The sequence below is a fragment of the Epinephelus fuscoguttatus genome, linkage group LG1, assembly GCF_011397635.1.
Source record: "Epinephelus fuscoguttatus linkage group LG1, E.fuscoguttatus.final_Chr_v1".
NCBI classification, from domain to species: domain Eukaryota; kingdom Metazoa; phylum Chordata; class Actinopteri; order Perciformes; family Serranidae; genus Epinephelus; species Epinephelus fuscoguttatus.
Window position 1 is genome coordinate 23,263,461 of NC_064752.1, and position 24,889 is coordinate 23,288,349.

A 24,889-nucleotide genomic window follows, 5' to 3' on the forward strand; every position below is an offset into this window, starting at 1 on the left:
GCTCTGAGGAAGTTAACCCTATCATGTCTTTTCTGCAACTTTAGGAAAACAGAAAAAGAAGCCCACAAATAAAGCATGGATTTCTTTTATTTCACTGTGAGGGATTTGTACAGTTATTCACAAATCACACAGATATATTTGCACACATTTCCATTTGTACAACTAGACAGTACTTGTCTTGTTTTATTATTGTGTAACACATGTTCACAACAGTTGCAGAATATCCATATGTCCTTCAGCTCATTTTGAAAGAGTCCCCAGTCATCATGGCCACAAATTCTGGAAGAGTTAAAATCAGCAGTTAATATTTTTGTCATTACATATTACCTCCTCATTTGTTATCCCAATCAGTTCAGTCTAAGGACACATTTTTAAATTTGGATATTTTTAAATTAAAAAAAGTAAATAAATGCAATCCTTGTCGCAGGAAACAACAACATGGTAAGAATCATAACTTTTTTGTAATTTAATATCGTCATAGAGAAAAGTAGCTGACAGGTTAAAGAGTTCTGGAGCGAAAATCTGAAAATAAGAATGAAACTTTTCACATGAATTTTCACAGCTTCAAAGGTCCAGTGTGCAGGATTTAGGGGGATATATTGGCAGAAATATAAAACAAAATAATGTTTTCTTTAGTGAAAAATCACCTGAAAATCACGTTTTACCATTGAATGAGTCGTTTATATCTACTCCCTTGGAGTCTGCCATGTTGTTCTACAGTAGTCCAGAATGGACAAACAAAACACTGGCTCCAGAGAGGGTGATTTGCATTTTTGCATTTTTGTGGTGGCCACTGTAGCTCTCCTACACGCTTGGCACACTGCAGAGGTTTCAGTTAGTTGAAATCTGTAACCTCAGCTGCCACTAAATCCCACACGCTAGACCAGGGCTATTCAATTACAAATTCAACTGGGCTGGATTTTAAAACCAGAAAATGTCAATGGGCCACATTTTCAGCATGTGTATATATATTTATATAAATATTTATACACACGGCTCTCCTCAACATAATGCAGAAACAGAATAAAAAAGAGCTATCAGTGCACAGAAGCAAACTCTTATTTAAAGACAAATCATACTATGACTTTTTTCAACATACTGTACTAAAACATTTTATTAGTATTTTTTTTCTTTTTTTTTTACATACAATACTCAGGTTAACAATCAAACCTACATTGTGAAAGCCCCATGCATTGACCATCCACCACGTCTGCAGTTCTCCAGGGACTCCCCATTCATACCATGTCACCTGACTTTGGTCTCAATCTGCACTTTTTGTCTTGTAAAATGACAACACTGAGGTGTTTTCAACACACTGTACTGAGTTATTTAGGTTTTTTCGACTTATACTATGAATATTTTTAAATTAGTTACACATGGATGTCCTTTGTTTATTTTTTTTAATGCTTTGTCTAACGGACAGGTTGGAAGTCCTTAGGTTGAATGTTCAATCCTCGTCCAAGGCATCTGAATTTTAAATGCCGCTGTCCAGAGGAGAGAGTGAAAGTCTCCGCGAAACACAACGGAAGTGTGAGGTGGAATAGCTCAGTAGCTCAAAGTAACGATAATAGCCAATTATGGCAGAGCTTATTATTATTATTATTACTACGGTTTTGATTAAATTTCTTGGTACCTATCCCTGCCTGGGCCACTCAGAGGTTGCTTCTGGGCCGTATGTAGGCCACAGGCCGCTAATTGAATAGGCCTGCACTAGACCTTTAATGAAGGTTGTAGTGTTCATAACATTTAATTTTCACTCCTCCGTAAAAATATTTACGCATTCAATTTGTAAACACATAATGGATTTATCTTGTTGAATAGTAATGACTTTTGACCTGAACATTTCTGACTGAGTCTGGTAGAAATAAATTAATCATAGAAACTGAGAAGACAAAATGTCCAAAAACAGAGCAGTACTGTAGTAATGCTGTCAGTAGTGCTGTCAAAATGAACACTATGATAACAAATTGCCCTTAACATTAAATATATGTTTTTGACCAAATTACAGTTTTCCAGAGTGGTTATAATGGCCGGTAATTTAATTATACATCCAAACCTTCATAATCAATGGTTCCATCTCCATCTTTATCTGCCTCCTTCATCATCTGCTCTGCCTCGATCTCATTAAGTGGTTCCCCGGCATTCATCAGGACATATCTGGAAATGAATATTAAATATGAAGGAAGCAATGAAGGAGCATGATGATGACAAAATAATGTTAACACTGAGTGAACACAGAGTGGTTGGCATGAGGTTTTTTGTTTCATGGATTTTAATTTGAGATCAAAATAAATAATTATTCATCACTTGGACAGTCGACAGTGCAGTGTAAATCAGTATGCAATTGGTCAAATTAAAAAGATGTACTTATTCCGTGTATAGGAAATGTTTATGCTTTTCTTTTCTATCATTGTGTTATTCTTACTTGAGTGTGTTCCAGTCGATATATCCTTTAGCCTCTTTGTCAAATACTTTAAAAGCAGCTCTGAGTTCAGTGTCCTGGTTCTTGGTTCTTTCGTGGTACAGTGCCATCAGACCCAGGAAGCTGTCACAGTTAAATATCCCTTTACCTGAAGTGTCATAGAAAAAATTCAGTTAAAACATGGTTATCTGAGTGCAGCAGAGTGACTTCTGTTTGCAAGTTTGGTGCACAGAAACAGAGTACACAAAGACTTTTTCATGCACATATAAGAGAAAAACAATGCATTAGAGATCATGTTATTTTATGCGCAGTAAAATTATCTGACCATAACAATCTGCATCCCAACACACTGTATCTATGAAAAACTCCAGTGGTCACAATGTCCATGAACAAGCCATGATTCACAGCTAGAATTGAGACAGAATTAATCATAATTTCTTGCAAAGCAAACCACTTCTGCAGTACATCTTTGACATCAAAATGCCAAAGTAAAATTAACAAAAATTGCAGCATTATATTTGTTCTTTCAGAGATAAAGGGGAGGTAGTAAGAGAGAAAGAGTAGAGAAAATAGGAAACAGGAAAATGACAAATTATATAATGTATTAGTTATGGCTAAGGTAAACAGGACTTAATTTGCCATAGTATATTAGCAAAAGTCCATTTAAAAGATGTCCTCCTTAAATTAGAAGAAGGCGGAAAATCATGATGTAGTTTGATAGTATTCAAGACTTTGCTGGACACATAATGAAGCTCCTGACAGAGTTTTTCAGTGTGATTAAATTTTGTGGTGATGGCAGTAAACTATTTATTATTATTAGGGGACTAATTGTTTGGAGAAGGCTGCAGGGAGGAAAGTGTGAAATTTAATTGGAAAAGAAACAACATCAATACATTTTAATTAAACAAACCTTTTCCAACTTCAGGATGTTAGCTTAACTCCAATACAATTCTGTGTGTGTGTGTGTGTGTGTGTGTGTGTGTGTGTGTGTGTGTGTGTGTGTGTGGCACAACAATCACCAAGTCTTTTTTATGGACTGAAGCCATGACTGAAACCCACACATAATCGCACAAAGTGAAACACTGACACCTAGTGATTGATGTGGTAACCTGCAGTATAAACAGAATACTGCAGTGTTAGATAATGGTGTGTGTGTGTTTTTTTTTAATAATGCATTCTGGAAAAGGTTTCTCTCTTCAAAAGGTGCATGAGTTCACTTTATAAATCTTAAATCTATCTAGATTTGCAATTAAAGTACAGATTTGATCAGCTGCAAAGAGTAGCATGTTTTAGGATTAATTTATCTTAACCTTATCAGAGCAAGTGGCAAACATCCTTTTTATTTACCTTCCTACACTTTAGCTAATGGTAATGGCAAACTTTAGCCGATGTGAATGGCCAGGCTATCATTACCCAGCCTAATTTAGCACTTTAATTACGTACTTGGTTTGAGCTGAACTTTAGTCAGATAACGCTTCTACTTCCATCCTCACCTCCGGGTACAGCTCAGAATACATGCAAGTCATTGCTTAAAGGCATTGCTCAAATGCATTTACAGGTGTTGCTCATGCATGGAAATAGAACCATTTCATGATATAACGCAGTCAAATACACCACCAACACTATGGTCTCAAAAATAGATGAATCAGTGGCTTTCTGACAAAGTGTAACCAAAATAATTAACGTTGCTTTAAAAAATATATAATTTATGGCATGGCTGTTGTACTGGATTACATTTTATTATACATATACCTTATAAAGTGGAAGTTCAAGAGATATACAGTCACAGGTGTGTATAATACCCTAACTACCTAATCTATATTATCTTAAACGTAGTCAGTGGCCATGAGAGCTCAGAAAGCCAAGTTAAAGGTCCAGTGTGTAAGATTTGGAGGGAATTAGTGGCATCTAGCGGAGATGATTGCAGATGCAAACAGCCAAAACTTCTCCTGGTTATAATTCCTTCAGCATTCATTGTTCAAGAGGTTTTTCCCGGGGCCCAAATTATCCGCAGAGGTCTCCCTCTCTCCAAAAACAAACAGACCCGATGATTAAAACTGGTTATAACACAGAATAAATCAGTTTAATTTTACAAATAAATGTTTCTCCTACGCTATTCAGCTCATTGCAGGTCCGCTAGCCCAGCACCTGCTAATGTGTGCTCACCTTTTTTCTCTGATACCTTAAGATCCAGATGTTAAGGTCTTTTTTTTTTTACCGGGAGACAAATTATCTGCCGAGGTCACTTCCTCTCCATACAAACTGACGTGATGATTTAAACTGGTAAAACGCTGAATAAAGTAGTTTCACATTAGCAAATTGGTGCTTTTCCAACACTGTTTGTTGCAGAGGGGCTACTAACTACAAAAGCCGAAGCGAGAACACGAATGGCACTGTCGAGAGCCATTGTTTGGTTTGTCCATTGTAGAATACTGTAGAAACATGTTGATCTCTGTCAACAAAGACTTGCTCCCTATGTAGATATAAGCGACTCATTCTAAGGTCACAAAAACATGACAGTTCTTATTTTCAGGTGATTGTACACTAAAGAAAACATACTTATCATATTTTATTTCAATTCTGCCAATATATACCCCTAAATCCTACACACTGGACCTTTAAAGATATTTTAGAGACTGATACTCTTCCATAGTATGGGCTTTACAAGTTTATATTCACCATCTTTGTCCACATCTTTGGCCATCTGGCTGAGCTCCCTCTTTGTAGGATTGATCCCCATTAAACTCATCAGCCTCTCCAGCTCCTGTGTCTTCACATCTCCATTTCCCTCTTCATCGAACATCTCGAAAACTCCTTTGTATTCTGTGATCTGCTCCTGTGTTAACTTGCTGGCCTGGAAGAAAATAAGGGCGTTGTTTAGGGAGTTGCAGTATTTAATATTAGCCGTTAGCAAGATTTATCACAGCTTCTGAAATTGCTTCCATATTTGTTACATATAGTAGAATAAACCATTTTGTTTGCAAGTTTAGTTTCTTTCTCACCATTTTTTCTGGTAGTCCAAACACGGCTGAGGACAAGCACTGCGACAAGACTTACTGTAGAATGAGAAGATGTCTTGTCCTCATCATTACACTTCTAATGCTCGTTCCCTTGAGTTTAGAGGAGCATGCTTCGTGGCCTTTTATAGCACTTAAAGGATGGACTTATTAATCACCCATGAGGAATATTTAGTTAGTGATCTCAGCTAACAAATGGTAAACAGCATACTGGGATATAACATTGAAAAATAACTGGCTTGGTAAACTTTTAATTCATTAAAATATGATGTTGTTCTCAAAGTAACCAGGACGGAACAAGAGACAGACAAAATAACAAAATATGTAAACTATCAGATGCATTTTCTGACCTCAACATCACATGGTCCATTTATGGGAACAGCAATTAGCTTGCTGTTAGCCATTAGCAGGTGTTAGTGCAGCCCCCAGTGACTCTCGTGAAAGCAGACAACCAAATAAGGAGGCACTTAACTACAAGAAGTTATTTCCAACATTGCAATGGGAACATTAAGATTTCACATTTGTTAGTCAAGGGGCGAGGCTCTCTCTGTATGCCACAGTGTACAGTAAGATACAGCACCAAGTAAAGCAAGATGAAAGCTGTAACAGACTTTAAGGTATTGAAACTCAATATTTATGTTATGGATAGTCGGCAAGTTAATCAGTAAAACAAACCAAAATTAAATTTTTATTGTTCTATCCTATATTCTTTTTCTCTACATTTGTGATGAACATGTTGGACCATAGTTTGAACCACAAATGAAGTCATCAAAGACCAAAGTAACTGTAACAGATGATTGCTTCTTTAAGAAATGGTAAAGTTTTGATCAGTTTCATAAATGAATATATCACCAGATTATATTCATTAGGCTCTTTCTGACCTACACAGCTCAGTGGAAAAAGCTGTTTCTCCCACATTTGCCTGATTGTTGCTGATTTGCAGGCAGTAGCTCAGTCCGTAGGGACATGGCTTAGGATCTGGAGGGTAAATGGTTAAAGGGGGAGCCTTACTATGGCCAACACTGTGCTACCCCCTTTAATAGCATGTGTTTGATGTGTTAAAGGAGGGATACGTGGAAGCTACAGTTCAACTGCCAAATTGTGTGAGAACTGTGTGGATTTGAAATTATATAAATATATGAAAAAAAGTTGTGTATCTGCAAAGCAATATTGTTTATGATCAGGCAATGCCACGCAGAAATACTGTCTTCTTGCTGCTTCTTTATCTGTGCAATCCAATTAATTTGCACGTGATGATCAATGTCTCAAACACTGTGTTACCCAGCCCATCCCAAGACAATATGTACAGAAAAACATCTGAGGGAGACGTGTACATGACTGAACAAAATATGAAGGATGGAAGATAATTTATGGAAGAATGAGACTGTGAATGGGTGTAGAGAAGGATGGGTGGAAGGTGAATGGATGATGGAAGGAAGGGGCAGGTGGGTCAAGAAAACTGAGACAAAACAGGAGAGGATTGGTTGAGCAGGTATAAAGAAAGCAGGCTTGAGATGATTAAAGGTGTGGTGGATGTGTGGCCCTCCTCTCAACCCTTACTTTTAATTGCTGTTGTCATTTGACAACAATTGACAAAAAGTCAAATTTAAAGGCAAATTTATTAATTCAATAACACATCACTCAACTCTATAATGTGCAAAAACTGTGCACGTGTGTACTTTTTGTTGGGTTTTTTTTTACTATTTTTGAGATACAAAACAAATAGAAGTAAGAGAAAATCATTTATCTCAACTACTTTAAAATTCTTACTGATATTTTTAATAATAGACTACCTTATCCCCATGTGTGACGACTGCTCTGTGTGACTGAATTGTCTCGTTTTAATGTTTTGTAAGTTGTTCTTTGGTCTCTCTTGTAAAAAAAGATGTTGATCTCAGTGAGACTTCCTGTACAAATAAAAATTAACTAACTACTATTTATTCGAAATTCAGTTTAGTTTATTACATTTATTTGTAAAATGCATGTAGGAGAACTATGGCCGCTGATGGGGAAAATGTGAAAACGTGAAAATGCAAATGACTCTATTTAGAGCTAGTGTTTGGTTTGTCCGTTCTGGGCCACTGCAGAAACAACAATGGAAGGGGAACCGATCTAAATCACATTGAGATTAAAACCTCTTTTGCTAGTGAGACCTAACCAAGACAGGGTCATAAAGCAGCATAAAAACAAAGAGGACAACAAATCACGACAACGACAGTAGGTATGTCAAAATACATAATAAAGTGCAGTAAAAAAGGGCAGCATTACATAGTCTAGAGTTTGTTAGTTATTTGAAGCAGCTGCAGCTAGACAAGACCACACCCTTTATTCTAAGTTTTAAATTATTTAAAGAGATAAGAGTTTCAAGTAAGAGCTTGGCCTGCAGATCATGGACCAGGGACTGTCGTAGAACAGACTTGTTTTGCCAGACTCTGTGCTGGTAAAAGGCACTTTAAACTGAAGACATTTGTGTGACCTAAGATTATGACTGCTTTACAAAGGTAAGAACTTCTGGCCTAAATAAGTTGGAAATTTACCTGAGATGATCGATAAACCTACACAAAGTAAACGATGGCCATCCTACCTTGCTGTATAATGTACAATGATGTGTCCTGAAGCTAGATTTAGTACCTCAGGGCTGAGTGATATGTGAATGGTGAGGCAAACCTATAAATAGTATTGCCAAAATCAGTCTGAGACAGAAATAGGCTAGCAACTAAGCATTTCCCTGATGCTGTGGATAAACATCACTTTAGCCTGTAGAGAATGCCCAGTGTGAATTTTAATTTCTTTGCGTACCTAACCTTTGCAATAGTCAATATGATATTTAAAAGTGAGACTTTTATCTAACCAAATTCACAAATACTTATAATTATCAAATGATTGAATAGAGACACCATCAACGGTGTTGGTGGAGAGGGTTTGAACCTTTGTTTACCCAGGGGAGAAAGTCATAATTTTAGTTTTGGTTGAGTTTAAAAGCAGTTTCATCTGTAAGGATGTGTTGCAGGGTGTTTAAATCAGTCTGCAGATTTTAAAAAGCACACGAGTACACGACTGTTTCATCTGCATACAAATGGTACTTGCAGAATTTGAATTTATCACAGATATTATCAATATAAACTAAAAAAAAGCAAGGGCCCCAGAACCGATCCTTGTGGGACACCCGTCTTCACAATGACTTAGTCGGACATGACATTTCCATGTTTAACAATCTGTGAATGATCAGTCAGATAACTGTGGAACCACTTTGACACTTTCCATGCGAGCACTCAGCAAGCTGTTATCGAGCAGTGGGTGGTCCACAGTATGGAAAGCTTTTGTAAAGTCTATAAACAGAGACCCACATGTGAGTTTGTTGTTCATAGCCTCTTTGATATCATCAATGGCTTTTAAAGTGGCGGTTACACTGCTTTGCTCTGATCTGAAGCTTGATTGCATGCTGTCTACTAACACTCTACTATAGTTTAACGTATCCATACATATACTGCAACATCATTTTGGCCAGTGCATATCCTTATTCCCTGCAAAAAAACCTTTTAATTCAAAACAAATTTGTCCGATTGGCTACAGCAGCATATCGCAGCAAATCGCTCCTCTGTTCGAGACATTAAATCAGCTGTTCATTTTTAATATTTACATTTATCAAACAAATATTTTCACGTATAAATGTATGATTCAAAAGCACAGCTTACCAAATGTATTTCACAACTTTCTCTTCATGAATTCTGATGTCCATTCATGTTCAACAAGACAAACAGAGGATATTTATCTTTCCTATTACCACACAACACTTGGACAATATGCTTTGAAATACAGTGGAACAACAGTCCTCACTTCATTAAAACCTGTCCATCATTACTTTAATTTAAATCTAATATGAAAAACACCTGTGCCATTGTTGATGTATTAGTTATGTTTATGTGTTATGTGTATGGGTCTGTCTCATTTATGATTATTATATTTCATTGTTTTGTCTGTTATATTTTCATGTTTAGGAGAGAAATAGTATTTGAAATTGAGTCGATTTGAAATTCTACAGGGGAGATTTTCACCACAAGCTCCTTCGGGTTTCTTCTGTCTCCTGCACAATCTCTGGCATGTTCATTTTTATATACTTGTTTTTAAACACAACTTGTGTGCTAATAAAATTTAAATGTAAAACTCAGAACATTTAAAATAATATAATAGTCCATATATGATTTCAGTTGGGTGGCAACTAATGATTGGTTGCCAGCTTTAAATAAGTTAAGAGTATTACACTATTTCTTCCAATAGATGCCCCTAAATCCTAGACACTGGACCTTTAAATGACTATTTTCTTTCTATCCAGCAAACTAATAAATAAAAGTTAGTGTTGCACATAGATCACTTATGATCATTTTGTATGCTAATAGACTATTTCAGGGAAATGGATGTAGCCTATATTTAACTGACAGCTTTCTAGAATTGCACCATAAAGGGACCAATATCTAGTTAAGTGCTTTTTATTCATATTCTAAATCTATCTACCATGCACCTGAGACGCATAGTAAAACTCAAAATACACATTAACATGACAACACACTATTTCCTGATTAACTATGGGCAGATAATGCTGTTGAGAGTGCTGTTATAGAGAGAGCACTGCTGAAATCAGACTACCACTTCCGACTTCAGGACCCAAGTTGGGGCTGACTGACTCAGCCTTTCACAGGGTTTCGGGGAGAAAAAACATTCAAACGAACACCATGTTCTTTTGGCTTTCAGTCCACTCTAATCAAACGCACATATACCAAATGAGACGTGCTAAGCATTGTTCAAGGTAGTGATTGATAATCTCCAGCTGTAGATAAAACACCCATCGAAGGTTCTCTGCCCATCGCTGCTGCAGCGTGGGGTTTCCCAGCGCTGACTGCAGGGTTACCGCGCCCATCTCGTCGTTCGATGGCCGGACGACAGTGTTACTACGGAAAGGGCAGATGTTAAGCTTGGCAAAAGGGAGACAGTAGGCCGTCTGTTTGAATGAGGTATAGTGACTTTAAAGATTAGCCTTTTTGTCTGCCTGGGCAGTGTCTTCAGTGAGAGGCAAGTGGGTGTGATCCCCCCCCCCTCTCCTTCTCCTCCCCTCTCCGGTTGGTTGACTGGGGTTGTCAAGCTTCCTAGCCGTAGCCTGCGTTCGGGAAGGGCTGCTCCTCGGAAAACTAACGCTAGCTGGCTAGCTAGTTAGTAAGCTAGCGCTGTGGTTGTCCGTTGATGCGTGGATCGGAGGTATACGCCGTCTTGCTTTCCAGTCAATGCCCAAACGCAAAAACAAACGCAAATTGAATCAGGTAAGGTGATAGTAGAGCGACAGCCATGCTGCTTCCACATGTTTCACAGTAACTGTTAATATCATTAGCTGGTGAATTGTGGCGGAATTGAACTGTCCGGGGGTGGGGTAGCGATAGCTAGCTTCCTAGCCGTTTAGTTAGCTGCGGTTAGCTAGCGTTAAGTTGGCTGTTTTATCGTGAGCAAATACAAGTAGCTACGGTGCGAGAGTGTATGCAGCGGTGGATCCTGTGGCTCAGTGTTTGCGGTGGATTGAACAGATTGCTATAAAGCTTATTTCCGTCTAACTACCTTAATGCATCCAGGCAATTGAGTTCGGCCAACCACCGTTAATGTTAGCGAAAGCTCAGGCAGGCGTTGAAGTAACGTTAATGTTGGCCAGTGAGGCTGGGTGTCAGTGATGGCCCTGCGGAGGTGCTTCTTGGCCTATAATACTGTACTTAAAAGTACTGGGTAGTCAATGCCCAAAAGGCACTGAAGGCAACTGTACTTACAATGTTAGCACCCTGAGCTTTATAGTTGGCAGTAGGTGGCTTTGTGGTGGAAATGTTACATTTAAAGATGTTGCTGTCAGTTGATGATGACACACTGGGTTGGGCTGGAACAATAAACGTCCCGTAAACAAATTAACAATTATTTGTTATTGGCAATAGCAGAGCAGCCAGCATCAGTAATTAATTTTAAGATAGCACTTTATATAAACATCAGCACTGCTTTATTAACGTGAGTTACTGTCGCCGCGTTACACCCTTTTTTTTTTAAACAAGCCGAAGTAATAAGTTAGCATATCGCTGCCTTCCTGCAACGAAACGGCCGCGCCGGTGCAACGCCTTTAACTTAGGTTAGTAGCTTTAACGTTAGTTAATCACCAGCAATTAGCTTATTGGCAGTTATGCAGCGGTGGGAGATAGATGGTCATCTACTTTATGAAAAATCACCCGCATCTGTTTCTGCATTTGTTGCTTACTGAAGTCAAACAGGCCATCGCCGCCCGACCTTGCAGTTTCCACAGGCTCAAATCCACCTCAGGACTGGAGAGCCAAATAAATATACTGATACGTGGTAATCAAATCAACTGTGTACTGTCGGGTTTAACGAGATTGTTAGTGTGCAAGTAAGTGGATTTCTGGAGGGCCAAGCAACCACCGAGTTTCCAGGTTTACCCACTGTGTTGGCTTAAAAGCTAAGTACATAGCACTCCGTGTAATTGCGGAAGAGCAGCCGAGTCTACCCTTAAGTGGCTGTGGTTACATTTCTTTTTTGCATTAGCTGATACGAGCTATCTAATTTCGTCTGTCGTGAAATTCAGCCAGCGTTACTTTGCTTGTCTGCTGAGCACCGTTATATCACCGGCGAAATCGTTGCTGATACAGTGACAGTATATTGCTTTCTTGAATACTAGCTCTGCCCTGCCTGCAGGCCTACACTGTCAAGCCCTGCTAGCAAGCTAACTAGCGGACAGCAGTCTGCAAGATGGCGTTTAGCTGCATCTTCTCAGATTTCCATCAGTCCAAGTCATATTATCATTACACTGTGCAGCGATCAGTAAATGTAGAAATTCGATTAGACGTAGTCAGATAATAATAGTCTAATGCTCAGTATATTGCTGCATTATGATGCTGAATTGCAACTGATTTTCTTCCTGAAATATGTGTGAAGCCTCAGTAGCCCAGCCCTCTCAACACATTAGTGTAACAAACTGACTAAAACAGCTACCGGGCAGCCATTCAAATACAATGCAAACTATTCTACTGTTGTAGGCAAATCACAGAACTGCACACAGTAACCAAGTCAACAATCAGCACAGCACATACAGTGCTGTGTAAACCTATGCACAGACAGCATTTAGAAAATATGCATGTTAGGTATCTTAATAAATTCTCCTTACATGTTGCAGTTGTATATGTAATTTGCAAATTGATTTTATACATGCATAGATTCCTTGAAAATACAACTTAATCCTAGTTTATTAATTGTATATTATGTGGTCACACTGTACAGCTGGAAGAGAGGGACTGTATTAGGCGTGTGATTTAACTGGCAGTGTAAAAATCCAGGCACTTGCTCTAAGCATGTTGTGTGTAAAAGAATTAAGATTAAACTTATCCTTTTATGATTGAGAAAACATATTTCTAATGCCTGGGCTGGCATTGCCAGCTGTTTATGTTAGTGGACATGGATAGGATTAGAGACTCATTGACGGAGGATTTTAGCTTTTAGGATTATGTCGTTGCTCAGTGATATTGCTGGTTATGGCTCTTTCCGTGATCCAGCTTTAGACCTGTGAAACATTGCATTATCTTCGTTTAACAGTACAGATAAGCCGACTTGTCCTTTTGAGGACAGAAGTGAACTACTGCCGAGAGGTACATTTTTTTTTTTAACATTTTAGTTGGAAATGTAGGAGACACCTTTTTGAAAGTAGCAGGCACAGACTGCCCTTAAGGGACCTGAGAACAGCTAGTGAGCTACAACTGCAGGCTGTTTGCCACTGCTCATTGTTTATCATGCAGTCAGCTGACCGTGATCAGGCGCTTGGAAAGGAGAAGTGATGAGGGAGAGGAACTCCTTAACTGTAAGCATCCACAGAGGTCAATAGGAAATAATAATTCTGAATGTGGATTATTTAAAGTTCTGGCCTGTAGCATCACCCTGGGCTATCCCACTTTTGGATTTACCATGGCACTTTTACGGTTTGGCATAAAAACAGTGAAGACTGATAATGAGCTGCATCTTGGAATTATTTTATTGAGAACAAAATGTGAATTTCTATCACTACAAAGCATTTTTGAATTAATAACTCAGGTTTAATTTGATTAATCAGAACTGCATTTGATAGCCGAATGATGACTTCATAGGTTGCATTATTTTGCTATTAAATCATTGTTTGAACATACAGAATATATACTTATGCAATTGTACATGACTACTTAAACCCAAATTAAATTAAAATTAAATTATACTGTATGTAGAAGCAGAATACACAACACACTACTGTGGGCATTATAAACTTAGTCATCTGAAAATACAAATTAGCATAAATGATTGAACTTTAGTTTTCTCACAGTAAAAAAAACCAAAAAACCTTTGTATCCATTTGAGTTAAGTTCAGTGTTGTTTTTGAATAATATTTTCAGAGGTTTTCAAGGTGAGAGTGGCATTCTGCTGTCACTGGATGATACTGCGTAATAATTACATTCCATGACACGTTTACTTATAGATTAATGAGTGTAAGAGGATAACCTGTGTTTAAAAAGGTCAACCGATCAGAGGACCTAAAGGATAACATAGTCAGGTAGACAGGATTTTCAGTCTTGTCCTGAAACCTCCAGTGACATAGGCCTACTGACTGAAATACACCAGGTAAGGTAACTGGGAAGAGATGGTTGGTCTTGGTGCATTTGACTTGGATTTAATTTTATTGTGGTCTGAGCTAATTTGGTGTTCTAGTGACTTTTTTAACATTGTAATATTGCAATTTTAGCTGCTACACACATTATGCAAACATCTGTTATATTGGGCAATATGTCCCATAAAAGGCAGCTTGCACAGACTAGTTTTTTTTATATATACAAGTTATGAGACTCACTGTGTACTTAAATTATGTGATTTCTGTTTTGTAATCTCCCCAATGTCACATATCTGTCTATCTAATAGTTGACTTTTGGAATTAATTTTTGAAGGTAATCTGTAGAAAATCCTGGTCAGAATTGTATTAGCATATGCAATTTTTGTCTGTTAGCTAGTTTTCTGGGTGTGTTTTTGGGTGTATTTTAAAATGTTATGGCTGCATCAAGTAACTCAAAGCTTCATAACGTTGACGTTCAAATCCTCTTTTTTTTTTTTTTTTTGGGTTCATGTCTATTTATTGTATTTGAATGCGGTATTTCTGCACAGTTGCAGATACAAATTAGGTCACACTAGTATTTTTAGTATTCTACCATTTGTAGAATTAATGGATTCTAGCGGTGGCTGTGTGGGACTGTTTTCGACTTGTGTGATCCACACATTGCCAATAACTCAGAACGTTGTGAAGTCCAAAAGTCACAATTTATTTAAAAAAGATTGATGTAATCAGTTATAAAATTGACAACATGTTTGAAATCTTACAAAATGTTGTCCTTCTGTTAACATTTTATGGCGTTTAGCCTTTTAAAAACATTTTCACTTGGGTCAAAACTGTTTGCTCTCAGTCAGAAACGGAGGCACACACCTGTATTAAGGACGTGGTCAAGTAGCATTTTAACAGCACCATAAAATTACATTTATTAATTTAAAAAAAAGTAAATTTTATTCAAAAGATTAATGCTTGTAATCTAATGCATTGCTTTATTAGAAATTGAGAATTTTGTTTGAGGATTGTTAAGTTTTTTTTTAGGGGAAATGACATCGTAAAATATGATAAACATTCAAACATTTTATTGGTACAACCCTACTAAACATATACAAACTCACACATTAAGAGTACAGTTACAAATGTGTTTTGTAATGCATGTCTGTTTGACACTAGAATAATTGATCAGATGGATCTGAGCATAAGGTAATCCATTTTTATAGAAAAACTTGAGTCAGCAATTGAAAAACTTGGTTGGCAGTCTATTTCACAAACTAATATTGCAACCACTGACTTGCAGGAAATACTTAGAGGTCATGAACTAAGACAGTATGTTTATTAAGGCGCTGACAACTGTTGCTTGACGGTTATGCTGTTGCATTGTACTTCCTTTGCAAAAACTGCTTTTTACTGCTTTAAATAAGTAGATTTGGGATGAGCATGTGTCATCAAATAGATGGATTGCCATATGTGTCACAATATGCTGCAAAAATTGACAGATATAAAATGCTGATCAGTAATGTAACTAAAATTAGAGCGCTGGATTAATTTGCATATTGATACGTAAAATTTTACTTTTTGTATTGGTTAAGGTGATGTGAAGATGCAGTTTCCATGAAGTGTTATTTTGTCCAGTAGTTGTCTTAATAAATTTGTATTCTAATGTCACAGTCCTTGTAAATACGGTCAGTGTCTTGTACAGGAGGGGTCATTATAGCTGGAGTATTTTAATTTTTCCGGTTTTCCTAAAATAACTGCCTTGAAATGACTTGAAATAATGTGTTACTTTGCTTTGACGAGTGAGACTTAATGTTGTTCAAGACAGTTATTATATTAAGAACATGCTATTTGGATGGTGACGCACATCTTTAATGTATTTTATTAGATGAACTTTGAGAGTGCCTTGAGGTGCTGTATTACTATAAGTGGCTTATTGATCACTTGGTTAAAATTCTGAGTATCCCACGGATTGAGGTCAACAGGATAATGACTGCTTTTCGGATCACTGGAAAGTCATGCCTTAACAGGATTTGTCTGGCAATCTAAATTGTGTGTCAGGATTACGTTAATGACATTGAAGTGGGGAAAGTGAGGTTGAACCGCCACCTGAACGTTATTGCAGGTAAACCATTTAGTCAATTGAAAAGTCAGTGAAAGTGCCAGCATGCTGGCGGAAAAATCCCTCTCTACCATTCCCTTCTGCCATTACGAGATTTGGTTTTGTTGGGCCCACTTTGCTCATGGTTGAAAATACAACCTTGAATTTAAATTGATGAAGATTTATGTGAATGATTAAAGTGCTTCTCTTTATTCTTTCTCAGATCAACAAGTGCCCCGGTAGCTGGAGTAAGGTAATTGAAAAAGCAGAATAAAATGAGTGAACTGGACCAGTTACGCCAAGAGGCAGAGCAGCTCAAAAATCAGATCAGAGTGAGTAAAACTGTTTTTTTTTTCTTTCAACACTTTTTTTTTATATGCAAACATACAATTCACAAGTTCAGTCAAAGTTAAGACTATAAAATAAAGAAAAACATGCCCTAAAGATTTGAGTTTTTCTGTTTTCAGGATGCCAGGAAAGCATGCGCAGATGCCACACTATCACAGGTAACATTCAACACTACAATCTGTGTCTCAGGTTGAAAAGCATTTGGTCTGGAACTAACCAGAGCACTTAATGTTTTGCAGATCACAGCTAATATTGACCCCGTTGGTCGAATCCAGATGCGTACAAGACGAACGCTGCGGGGTCATTTGGCTAAAATCTATGCCATGCATTGGGGAACAGATTCCAGGTAAACCAGCTGCCAAAATTTATGGCTTGCGGTGTATAGGGAGATTTTGTTCATGATGTTGCACTCTGTTGCCTCATGTCAAATGTTGAGGAAGGTCAGATGATGCCTAAAATGTAAAAGTTGTGACACTGATGCAGTTCATATCATATTTATGCAATATGTTTTCAAGCAGTGTGCCAGACATCTTTTTCTTGTAGTGCTATTTCCCTCAGTTTTTGGCTTGTGATTCTAGATAAAAATAGATTTCGTGTGACGATTGTTGTTGTTGTGGTGGTGTTAATATCGCTGTTCTCATTCTTCTAGGCTCTTGGTCAGTGCCTCTCAAGATGGCAAACTCATCATTTGGGACAGCTATACCACAAATAAGGTAGGTCATGTATTTTTTTTTCTTTGACAGGGATTAATGAAGTTGAATCTACAATTGCCAATCTGTGTCATCTAATTGGAAAGCAAAGTAATAACAGCGGCAGTTTAGACTTGCAGATGAAGGCACGTCCGTGTTGCCATCTACATGTAAATAAAGTAATAGCGTCTATGTTTTTAAAACTCAAGGCACTTGCAGGGAAAGCAGATACAGATGAATGATAGTGGCCTCATTTCTGGTGCTTTGCATCAATGGCTCAATGTATCTTAAGCTTTGACATATTGTTCCTGCTTCACTATATTTTTGCAGTGTGCACCTATTTTTGTGGAACTCACAAGGTTATGCTAGGAGAAGGAGGGAAACTAACTCTGCCCATGCTGCGTTCATTTGAAATAAATTGAAGAGGGTTGCAGATCAGCTGAGAGAGAGGCATTTGTGGCCTCTGCCTTGGGGCTGGTGTATCTGGTGTGCAGTTAGTGGGATGGGCGGAAGTGGTGCGCAGTTTGTGATCCTAATAGGCAATACTTCGCCCTCCCCACCACCACAGACAGAAAATTTTAAGACAGAGAGTTATGCTCCGTCAATGTCCAGTATACTGAAGAAGCTTTTGTGGTGACACTGAGGAAACATTGACACTGAGCTTGATAAAGGGAAGAATAAATCCAGCTGGGAATTAAAAGATTAAAGGGTCATTCTTCCAATGTATCTCTGGACCTACTGAGAAGATTGCAGGCCAGATTGAGGTCAGGGTTGTTTATGAGATACCTTAAAGCTACAGTTGCTAACTCGTAGCATTTGTCATATTTGTTGAAAGTGTCACTATACTTACACAGCACTAAATGAGACAGATAATCTTGCTTCTTACCTTAATGTACGCAAACAGTCTCTAACGCAGCTGTCAACCATGTCAATGAGAGAGTTTGTTGGAGCAGTCAAGCCAAAAACTCAGCACTGCCCACCGACAGCAGCAAACGTTCTAATTTTACAGCTAAACAGTACACTAAAATATTTTTCTGAAAACATTTTAGGTGAGAAATAGGCAGTACAGTAACAGCATTTTGATTCATATTTGATCAGCGCTGCCTAGTTTGACAGTTTGACCGCAGTTCACAAGCAGTGATTGACATGATTGACAGCTGCATTACAGACTCCACAGCTCTGATTGGTTCTTTTTAGTGCACCGCGGTAGATTCTAGCAAATGGCAGTACAAGCACTGAGGAAGAGGAGGGACGGGATTATTTTCACACACTATCTGTCTCATGTACCTCTTTCAAAATATAATTACAGTTTCAGCAAATATGCCAAAGTTATTTTCATAAAAGTTAGCAACTCTTGCTTTAATGCGTATAGGAGCTCACAAAGACACTGCTAGTTTCAGCCTTTTTAAAATTAGGTTGCCACAGTCACTGAGTAGCAGCTTATTGATTTGATATACACTGTCATGTTTCCATCAAAATGAAAATAATACGATTATGATTGTACAGGATGCTGTCTACTGGCTGAACAGCTAATTCTGTGCTCAATCCACTCACTCTTATTACTTGCGTCGTGAGTGCTTTACTTGGTGACCTAGCCTGGACGTTACTCTGATTTTTGGCCGGGTGCACAACAGCAGTGGTCATCACAATGATAGCATTACGCTGAAAACACACCAAGCTGTGGCAAAGAGTAGGACTCTGTTTGCTGATTGGCTGCAGGTATTGTCCAGCCATAATTCGCCTTTAAAGGTTGAGCTATCTCCAACTTTTAGTTTGGGTGCACTGCACTTCACCTCAGAATCAAAAGGCTGCAACTCGGAGCAGCCACCACAAACCACAGTTCACCACCGCTTGATGTATTTTTGCCATTAGAATTAGTTAGACCTTGAAATGTATATATTGGACGAGTGCCCATAGATGATGACACCGTTTAGGGATATTTTGCACTAACAGCATACTGGAATTTCCATAGTGCGAAAATAGGATGTCAGAAGTAATCTTACCTATTTATTAATGAAAGCTTTCTCAAAAAAGATTGTTTACTAGCTACTACAAAGATACTGCCTATACTGTATAAAGCCCTTTATACAGTATACTGCCTATACTGTATAAAGGGCTTTTAAGTAAATTTAATGTATCTGTGTGTTTTGTCACTTCTGTTGTAGGTTCATGCCATCCCACTTCGATCTTCCTGGGTCATGACTTGTGCATATGCACCTTCAGGAAATTATGTGGCCTGTGGTGGCTTAGACAACATCTGCTCCATTTACAACCTGAAAACACGTGAGGGGAATGTACGTGTGAGCCGTGAGCTCGCTGGACATACAGGTATATCATCTACTCAGCTAGTTATTTTTCTACTGCTAGTTAATGATCAGATGTGAAATTTCATTTTAATAACTCCTCTTTTGATTCTTTGAATATCAGGATACCTGTCCTGTTGTCGCTTTCTTGATGACAACCAGATTGTTACAAGCTCTGGAGATACCACTTGGTACGTAAAAGGATCATTTTGTTGCTATGCTGTGTTGTTACCACGTTAACATTTTTGTGCAAAAGCTAGGACGTTGATGGAAGTGGTGTCTCACTTGTGTATTTTATTTTATAGTGCACTTTGGGACATTGAGACTGGCCAGCAGACAACCACATTTGCTGGACACACAGGTGATGTCATGAGCCTGTCATTGGCCCCTGACTCACGGTTATTCGTCTCTGGTGCTTGTGATGCCTCTGCTAAACTCTGGGATGTTCGAGAGGGCATGTGCAGACAGACGTTCACTGGCCATGAGTCTGACATCAATGCCATCTGTGTAAGTTATTTTTTTCTGCTAGTTAAAATTACACCTTGGGATGTGTTTAGTGTTTTTTTTTAATTCAACATTTTATATAAAAGTAGTTTTTGTTTTCATGCACAACTCATGAATGATGTATCTTTTGTCATTTTTAGTTCTTCCCTAATGGCAATGCCTTTGCCACGGGCTCCGATGATGCCACCTGCAGGCTGTTTGATCTGCGTGCTGATCAGGAATTAATGATCTACTCTCATGACAATATCATATGTGGCATCACCTCCGTTGCATTCTCAAAGAGTGGCCGTCTCCTTCTGGCGGGTTATGATGACTTCAACTGTAACGTGTGGGACACACTAAAAGCTGACCGTGCTGGTAAGAAGATGAAGCACGATCTCAAATAACAACCCAACACGTTGGGTTAATAATTAGACAAAGTGATGAAATGTACTTGCTGTCTTGTAGACTAAATTACGGTTGTGCTTGTTTAGGTGTGTTGGCTGGACACGACAACCGCGTTAGCTGCCTGGGAGTTACTGATGATGGCATGGCAGTTGCAACGGGATCCTGGGACAGTTTTCTGAAGATCTGGAATTGAAGATTGAAGGTTCTTTTTTTATTATTACGGTATTATTACTGTTTCACATTTTATTACATTCATACCTAAGGCTGTTCTATTTTTAGTAAAGAATGTGTCCTGACCCAGTGGTTAGTTGCATGTTTGTTCAAGCCTCATCTTTGCTTGCTTGGTGGGAGTTGCACTACTTTTGTCCTCTTCCAGGTTTAACAGCATTGTGGGTTCAGTGAATTATTTGTTTCTTTGTCCGTATATTTGAGACACCTGTTAGCTTGAATGGATCGTGGCAGTCTCTTTGATTTGATCACCATAACATTCTTGCCCCTACATTTTCAGTGCGGTCTAGATAAATGTCAAGGACAGCTGCAACTGCCTGTAACATGTTTTTAAAGCTGATTTTGTTTTTCATATAAAGATGCTGCATAGAGAAACAGAGTCAACTGGTGGAGGTGCATCTGTTACAGTGGCCAGTTAGTGCACCTCAAATAGACATTTCAGTCATTGCAGTAATATCAAATGTACTCCGATAAAATAATTTTAAAAAGGAAAAACGTTTTTGTTGCTGTTGTGACATTTTTGCTGTAAGAACTGTAGAAAGAAATATTCCACAGTAAAAACTCTGTGTTGTGGTGTTAACACTGCCTTCAGGTCTTGTATTTTTACATTTTTCATTACACCAAATTATATAAAAAAAATCAATAAATAAATGATGTCTTAAGTCTGTGTCTGCATTCACACGGGATAGACAAAGTCTGTATTTTACTCAAAGTTATACTGACATTATCCCCTGAATGTGACGTCAAGGGGGCTGACGTCACAATTAATGGGCTGCCACATAACTGTTGAGCCTGTTGAAAGATTTTTCTTACTGTTCGAGCTGCAACGATTAATTGATTAGTTGCCAACTATTATATTAATCACCACCTAATTTCATTGTTGAGCAACAGTTTGGATTTTTTTCAAAGAAAACATCAAAATACTCTGATTCTAGCTTCTTAAATGTAAATATGTTCTTGTTTCTTCACTCCTCTCTGACAGTAAACTCAATATCTTTGAGTTGTTGATTTCAGGATGTCATTTGCGGCATTGGGAAACACTGATCAACATTAATTGAACGATCAAATAATCTAAAGATGAATCGACAATGAAAATGATCGTTGGTGGCAGCTGTTCTTACAGGATGCTGCTGTGCATGTCATTTCAGACTTCAGCTTGCTCTTTCTACGCAAGGGTCTCCATGCTGTGTAGCTCGATGAACCTCCTGCACTCAAAATGCCGTCAAATCTTTCATATATAACTGCCAGAGCAGCCTCCATAATTCTCAGCATGGAAAAAGGGTAGAAAAAAGCTGCGGAGAAAACACAAAAACTTGTAAAACAAACAACAACAAAAAAAAAACATCCCCGAATGACTAGGATGCCAGTTCACTGGGTCACATACTCTGTTTGGCAAAATATGGTAGGTAATTTGCAGTGGAATTTTTACCTGACAAATTACAGACATGGCAGATCCGCACAGGATTAAGATCATGCACAACCTCCGCAAGTACTTCAAACTACTAGAAGTTCCCAGGTAATAATTGTCATGTGCAAATAATGCTTTAGATTTGGGAGGCTCAACTAAAGGCGAAATAACTAAGGATATCATGATCAAGTTTTTTTGCCCTCTATCCCAGTACGAGTCATTTAAAACTGAGTATCTACCGATACCAAATCCTGATCCAATAATTATATTTTCCTAGATAATACAGCTGCACTGTGAACACTTCAAGTACTTTAAGTTATTAAACTCAATCCAATGTATAGCCAATGCACAACAACACAAATAAATGTACAGCTTTGTAATGCATTAACAAAATTCCCTGCATCCAAGATGTTCTTTTATTATTTATTAGCTTTTTATTAGCTTATTGTTATCATTATTACTATTCTACAAAATAACAAACTCTCTTTTTAGCCTTGTCGCCGTCTTGAGGAAATCTCTCTGTCCCTTTTAAGAGAGTATCCAGTGTATATTGATTTGGTGCAGCCTGCGTCTAAGTTACCTGAGCAGACTTTATTCCATTGAGTGTTTTTTTTTAATTTTTTTGTTTTCTGTACATCTTTTGCGCGAATTAGGCTACATTTATAAATTACTCACTTTGGATTTTGCTCACGAGGCTTTTGTTGCAGTTGAAATGACGTGGCGAGTGTGGTTGTTGTAAGATCGCACGGATGTCTGTACCTCTTCCAAGCACCAGGATGCAACACACTGCATTGAAAATTAAACATGTACATGTAACTTGTGTAAATAGAGTAGATAAACATTCTCATACTGCATTTTTGTTTATGGTGCGTCGATACCAATCTTTGAGATCAGATTAGGACATCCCTATAAATAACTGTAAGCTGATTGCAGATGTACCTACAATGACCACAGGCAGCCTCCTGTCAGTCTGTGTGATTAGATAGCTTTTTGTTAGATCTTTGTCCATAGTTAGGTCTTAAACTACAGTTAACAGGTTAAATTGGTGAAAAAGCAGATGAAATTAGAAAAGCTAAATTCTAAATTTCATTTGTCTTTGTTTCCCAGATGTTCTTTTAACTCCAAAGTTGACTGGAAGACCATTACAACTTCAGAATGTTCACAGCATCTTCTTCAACACTGTTTAAACTGACTTGGACACCACAAAAACGAAGGGAAACCAATGCCTTTCCTACACAAAGAAGAGCACAATTGTTTATCACCTAGTTAAGAAAGGATCTCCTGTGGTATCAAATCAGAAACTTGTGCATTCCTTCTTGGACCATTTTATGTTACCTTGAAAGAGAAAAACAACACTATCATCCCATGCAAATGTGTGCGTCTTGAAAGCAAATGTTGGAGTGTAATTGTACAAATTATTTAACTTTTTTTTTTTTTTTTTTTTAAGAATTCTATTCTGATGGTTTGTTATTCTCGATGGCTTTCTTTTTTTGTCATATTTCTTTAGTGGTTTTAGATATGTTTGAATTACAGCTTGTCTTTCTAATCCAGTTAAAATCATATAAGACAGATGAGAGAAAACATGCAGCAAGTAATGCAAGTAAAAGCTTGGATCATATTACACGAGCAGCTTTCAAAATGTCCATGATGTATTTATATACTAGCTGTTTTTGTTTCATCACAGCCTTTTGCACATGAAGAAGCTTTGCCTCTCAACTAATACTATGTTAACTAACCAAGCACATGCTATAAGTTATGAATGCTCATTCCAGTACAAAAGGAGTTATTACGAGTAACTTATCCAGTTAACCCCCTTAATTCTTGTACATGCCTTTGACTTTGGGTGGGATGGGGTGGGGTAGCAAAGTAGGTGGTGAGATAATCGGGGCATGGCTGGATTTTATTATATGGACGGGGGATTGTGTTTAGTATCCACTTTGAGTGAAACACCTCACCTGACTAAATAGACACTTCCTTTGCTTGGGACTGCAGTTGCAACTCTGTGAATGAAATGTACAAATCAATGTCTGAAAATAATGGTCTGATGTTTTAAGTTAAGACATTTAATTTTGTCTGCCATGAGTTAATTTAGATGTGCATGCTGTAGACTTGCTTTCAATGGTGCAAAATCCTTAGATTTTTTTTTGTTTGTTTGTTTCTGAAAAGGAGAGTAACCTATTGATTGAACTTAATAGAAGCCAAATTTTTTTTGGCTCAAATTCTGCATACATCATGTACTAATACTGGTAACGCTATGCACCAGAGTGAGCAAGAATGGAGACAGACTTAATATTGACTGCGTATTTAGTGTAAATTATGCTTACCAGTTCTATTGATGCCAATTTTTTGTAATAATTATAACAATCATTGTGAGAATTCTATCCTTGACAAGTCCTTTTTCTCTCCTTCAAATCTTCACACTCAATGGAACAAATACGTCCTCACATACTGTCCATACTAAAAACTTTTGTACATTTTTATTTCTTGGGTCTTAAATTGAAAATCAGAGCATCTGAATGACAACATTTCACTGTATACAGAAGCACTTTTGTTAAAGTTGTGACATATTTTCACTTTTCTTTTTTTCTTTTTTTTTCTGCGATGATGTACAATAAATGTGATGTATTCGTGTGTGGCCACAAGTGAAAATGCAATTCAACTGAGATGGATTCCCTTTTCTCTTTCCATTAATATTATAGAGCTCTGCACCCTTATGTACCTTTTCACTTTTTGTATTTCATTTCAGTCTGTTGGTGTTACACGGTGAGCTGGATGCAAGATAGATACTGTACTAAATTGTACTGTTATTGATTGAAAAATGTAATAAAAAGCTGTTTGAGA

The 24,889-nt window shown here is 37.8% G+C and overlaps 2 protein-coding genes across 7 annotated transcripts; one reads left to right on the forward strand and one right to left on the reverse strand.

Annotated features, from left to right (window-relative positions):
* Positions 1-196: 196 nt before the first annotated feature.
* LOC125887226 (calglandulin-like) lies at positions 197-23,149 on the reverse strand. Of its 4 annotated transcripts, none has more exons than XM_049573900.1 (5): positions 22,724-23,149; positions 5,102-5,276; positions 2,426-2,570; positions 2,057-2,157; positions 197-279 (listed from the first exon to the last, which is right to left on the reverse strand). In XM_049573900.1, the coding sequence occupies exons 2-5, from the start codon at positions 5,223-5,225 to the stop codon at positions 236-238; spliced, it is 414 nt and encodes a 137-aa protein (XP_049429857.1). In that variant the 5' UTR covers positions 5,226-5,276; positions 22,724-23,149; the 3' UTR covers positions 197-235. The 4 variants fall into 4 exon arrangements, with proteins under 4 accessions (XP_049429857.1, XP_049429871.1, XP_049429863.1 ...); XM_049573914.1 differs by lacking the exon at positions 22,724-23,149 and adding an exon at positions 11,244-11,252; XM_049573906.1 differs by lacking the exon at positions 22,724-23,149 and adding an exon at positions 11,041-11,206.
* Positions 10,311-24,889, forward strand: gnb1b (guanine nucleotide binding protein (G protein), beta polypeptide 1b). Of its 3 annotated transcripts, none has more exons than XM_049573877.1 (11): positions 10,311-10,448; positions 16,405-16,513; positions 16,649-16,687; positions 16,769-16,875; positions 17,179-17,242; positions 19,384-19,546; positions 19,646-19,712; positions 19,827-20,028; positions 20,166-20,382; positions 20,499-20,614; positions 23,156-24,889. In XM_049573877.1, exons 2-10 carry the CDS (start codon positions 16,457-16,459, stop codon positions 20,603-20,605), a joined length of 1,023 nt encoding a protein of 340 aa, XP_049429834.1. In that variant the 5' UTR covers positions 10,311-10,448; positions 16,405-16,456; the 3' UTR covers positions 20,606-20,614; positions 23,156-24,889. The 3 variants fall into 3 exon arrangements, with proteins under 3 accessions (XP_049429834.1, XP_049429843.1, XP_049429826.1); XM_049573886.1 differs by lacking the exon at positions 10,311-10,448 and adding an exon at positions 10,483-10,751 and having other exon boundaries at positions 20,499-20,634; XM_049573869.1 differs by lacking the exon at positions 10,311-10,448 and adding an exon at positions 10,489-10,751.

What these genes read in the sequence shown, in the direction of transcription:
- LOC125887226 (XM_049573898.1), bottom strand. An exon ending in CAAAGATGTGGACAAAGATG is followed by an intron (nt 2,571 to 5,101) that starts GTGAATATAAAC and finishes ATGACACTTCAG; the next exon opens with GTAAAGGGATATTTAACTGT. An exon ending in TGGAACCATTGATTATGAAG is followed by an intron (nt 280 to 2,056) that starts GTTTGGATGTAT and finishes TAACTCTTCCAG; the next exon opens with AATTTGTGGCCATGATGACT.
- gnb1b (XM_049573877.1), top strand. Translation starts at nt 16,457, where the DNA reads ATGAGTGAACTGGACCAGTTACGCCAAGAGGCAGAGCAGCTCAAAAAT. An exon ending in CAGATGCCACACTATCACAG is followed by an intron (nt 16,688 to 16,768) that starts GTAACATTCAAC and finishes AATGTTTTGCAG; the next exon opens with ATCACAGCTAATATTGACCC. An exon ending in CTGACATCAATGCCATCTGT is followed by an intron (nt 20,029 to 20,165) that starts GTAAGTTATTTT and finishes TGTCATTTTTAG; the next exon opens with TTCTTCCCTAATGGCAATGC.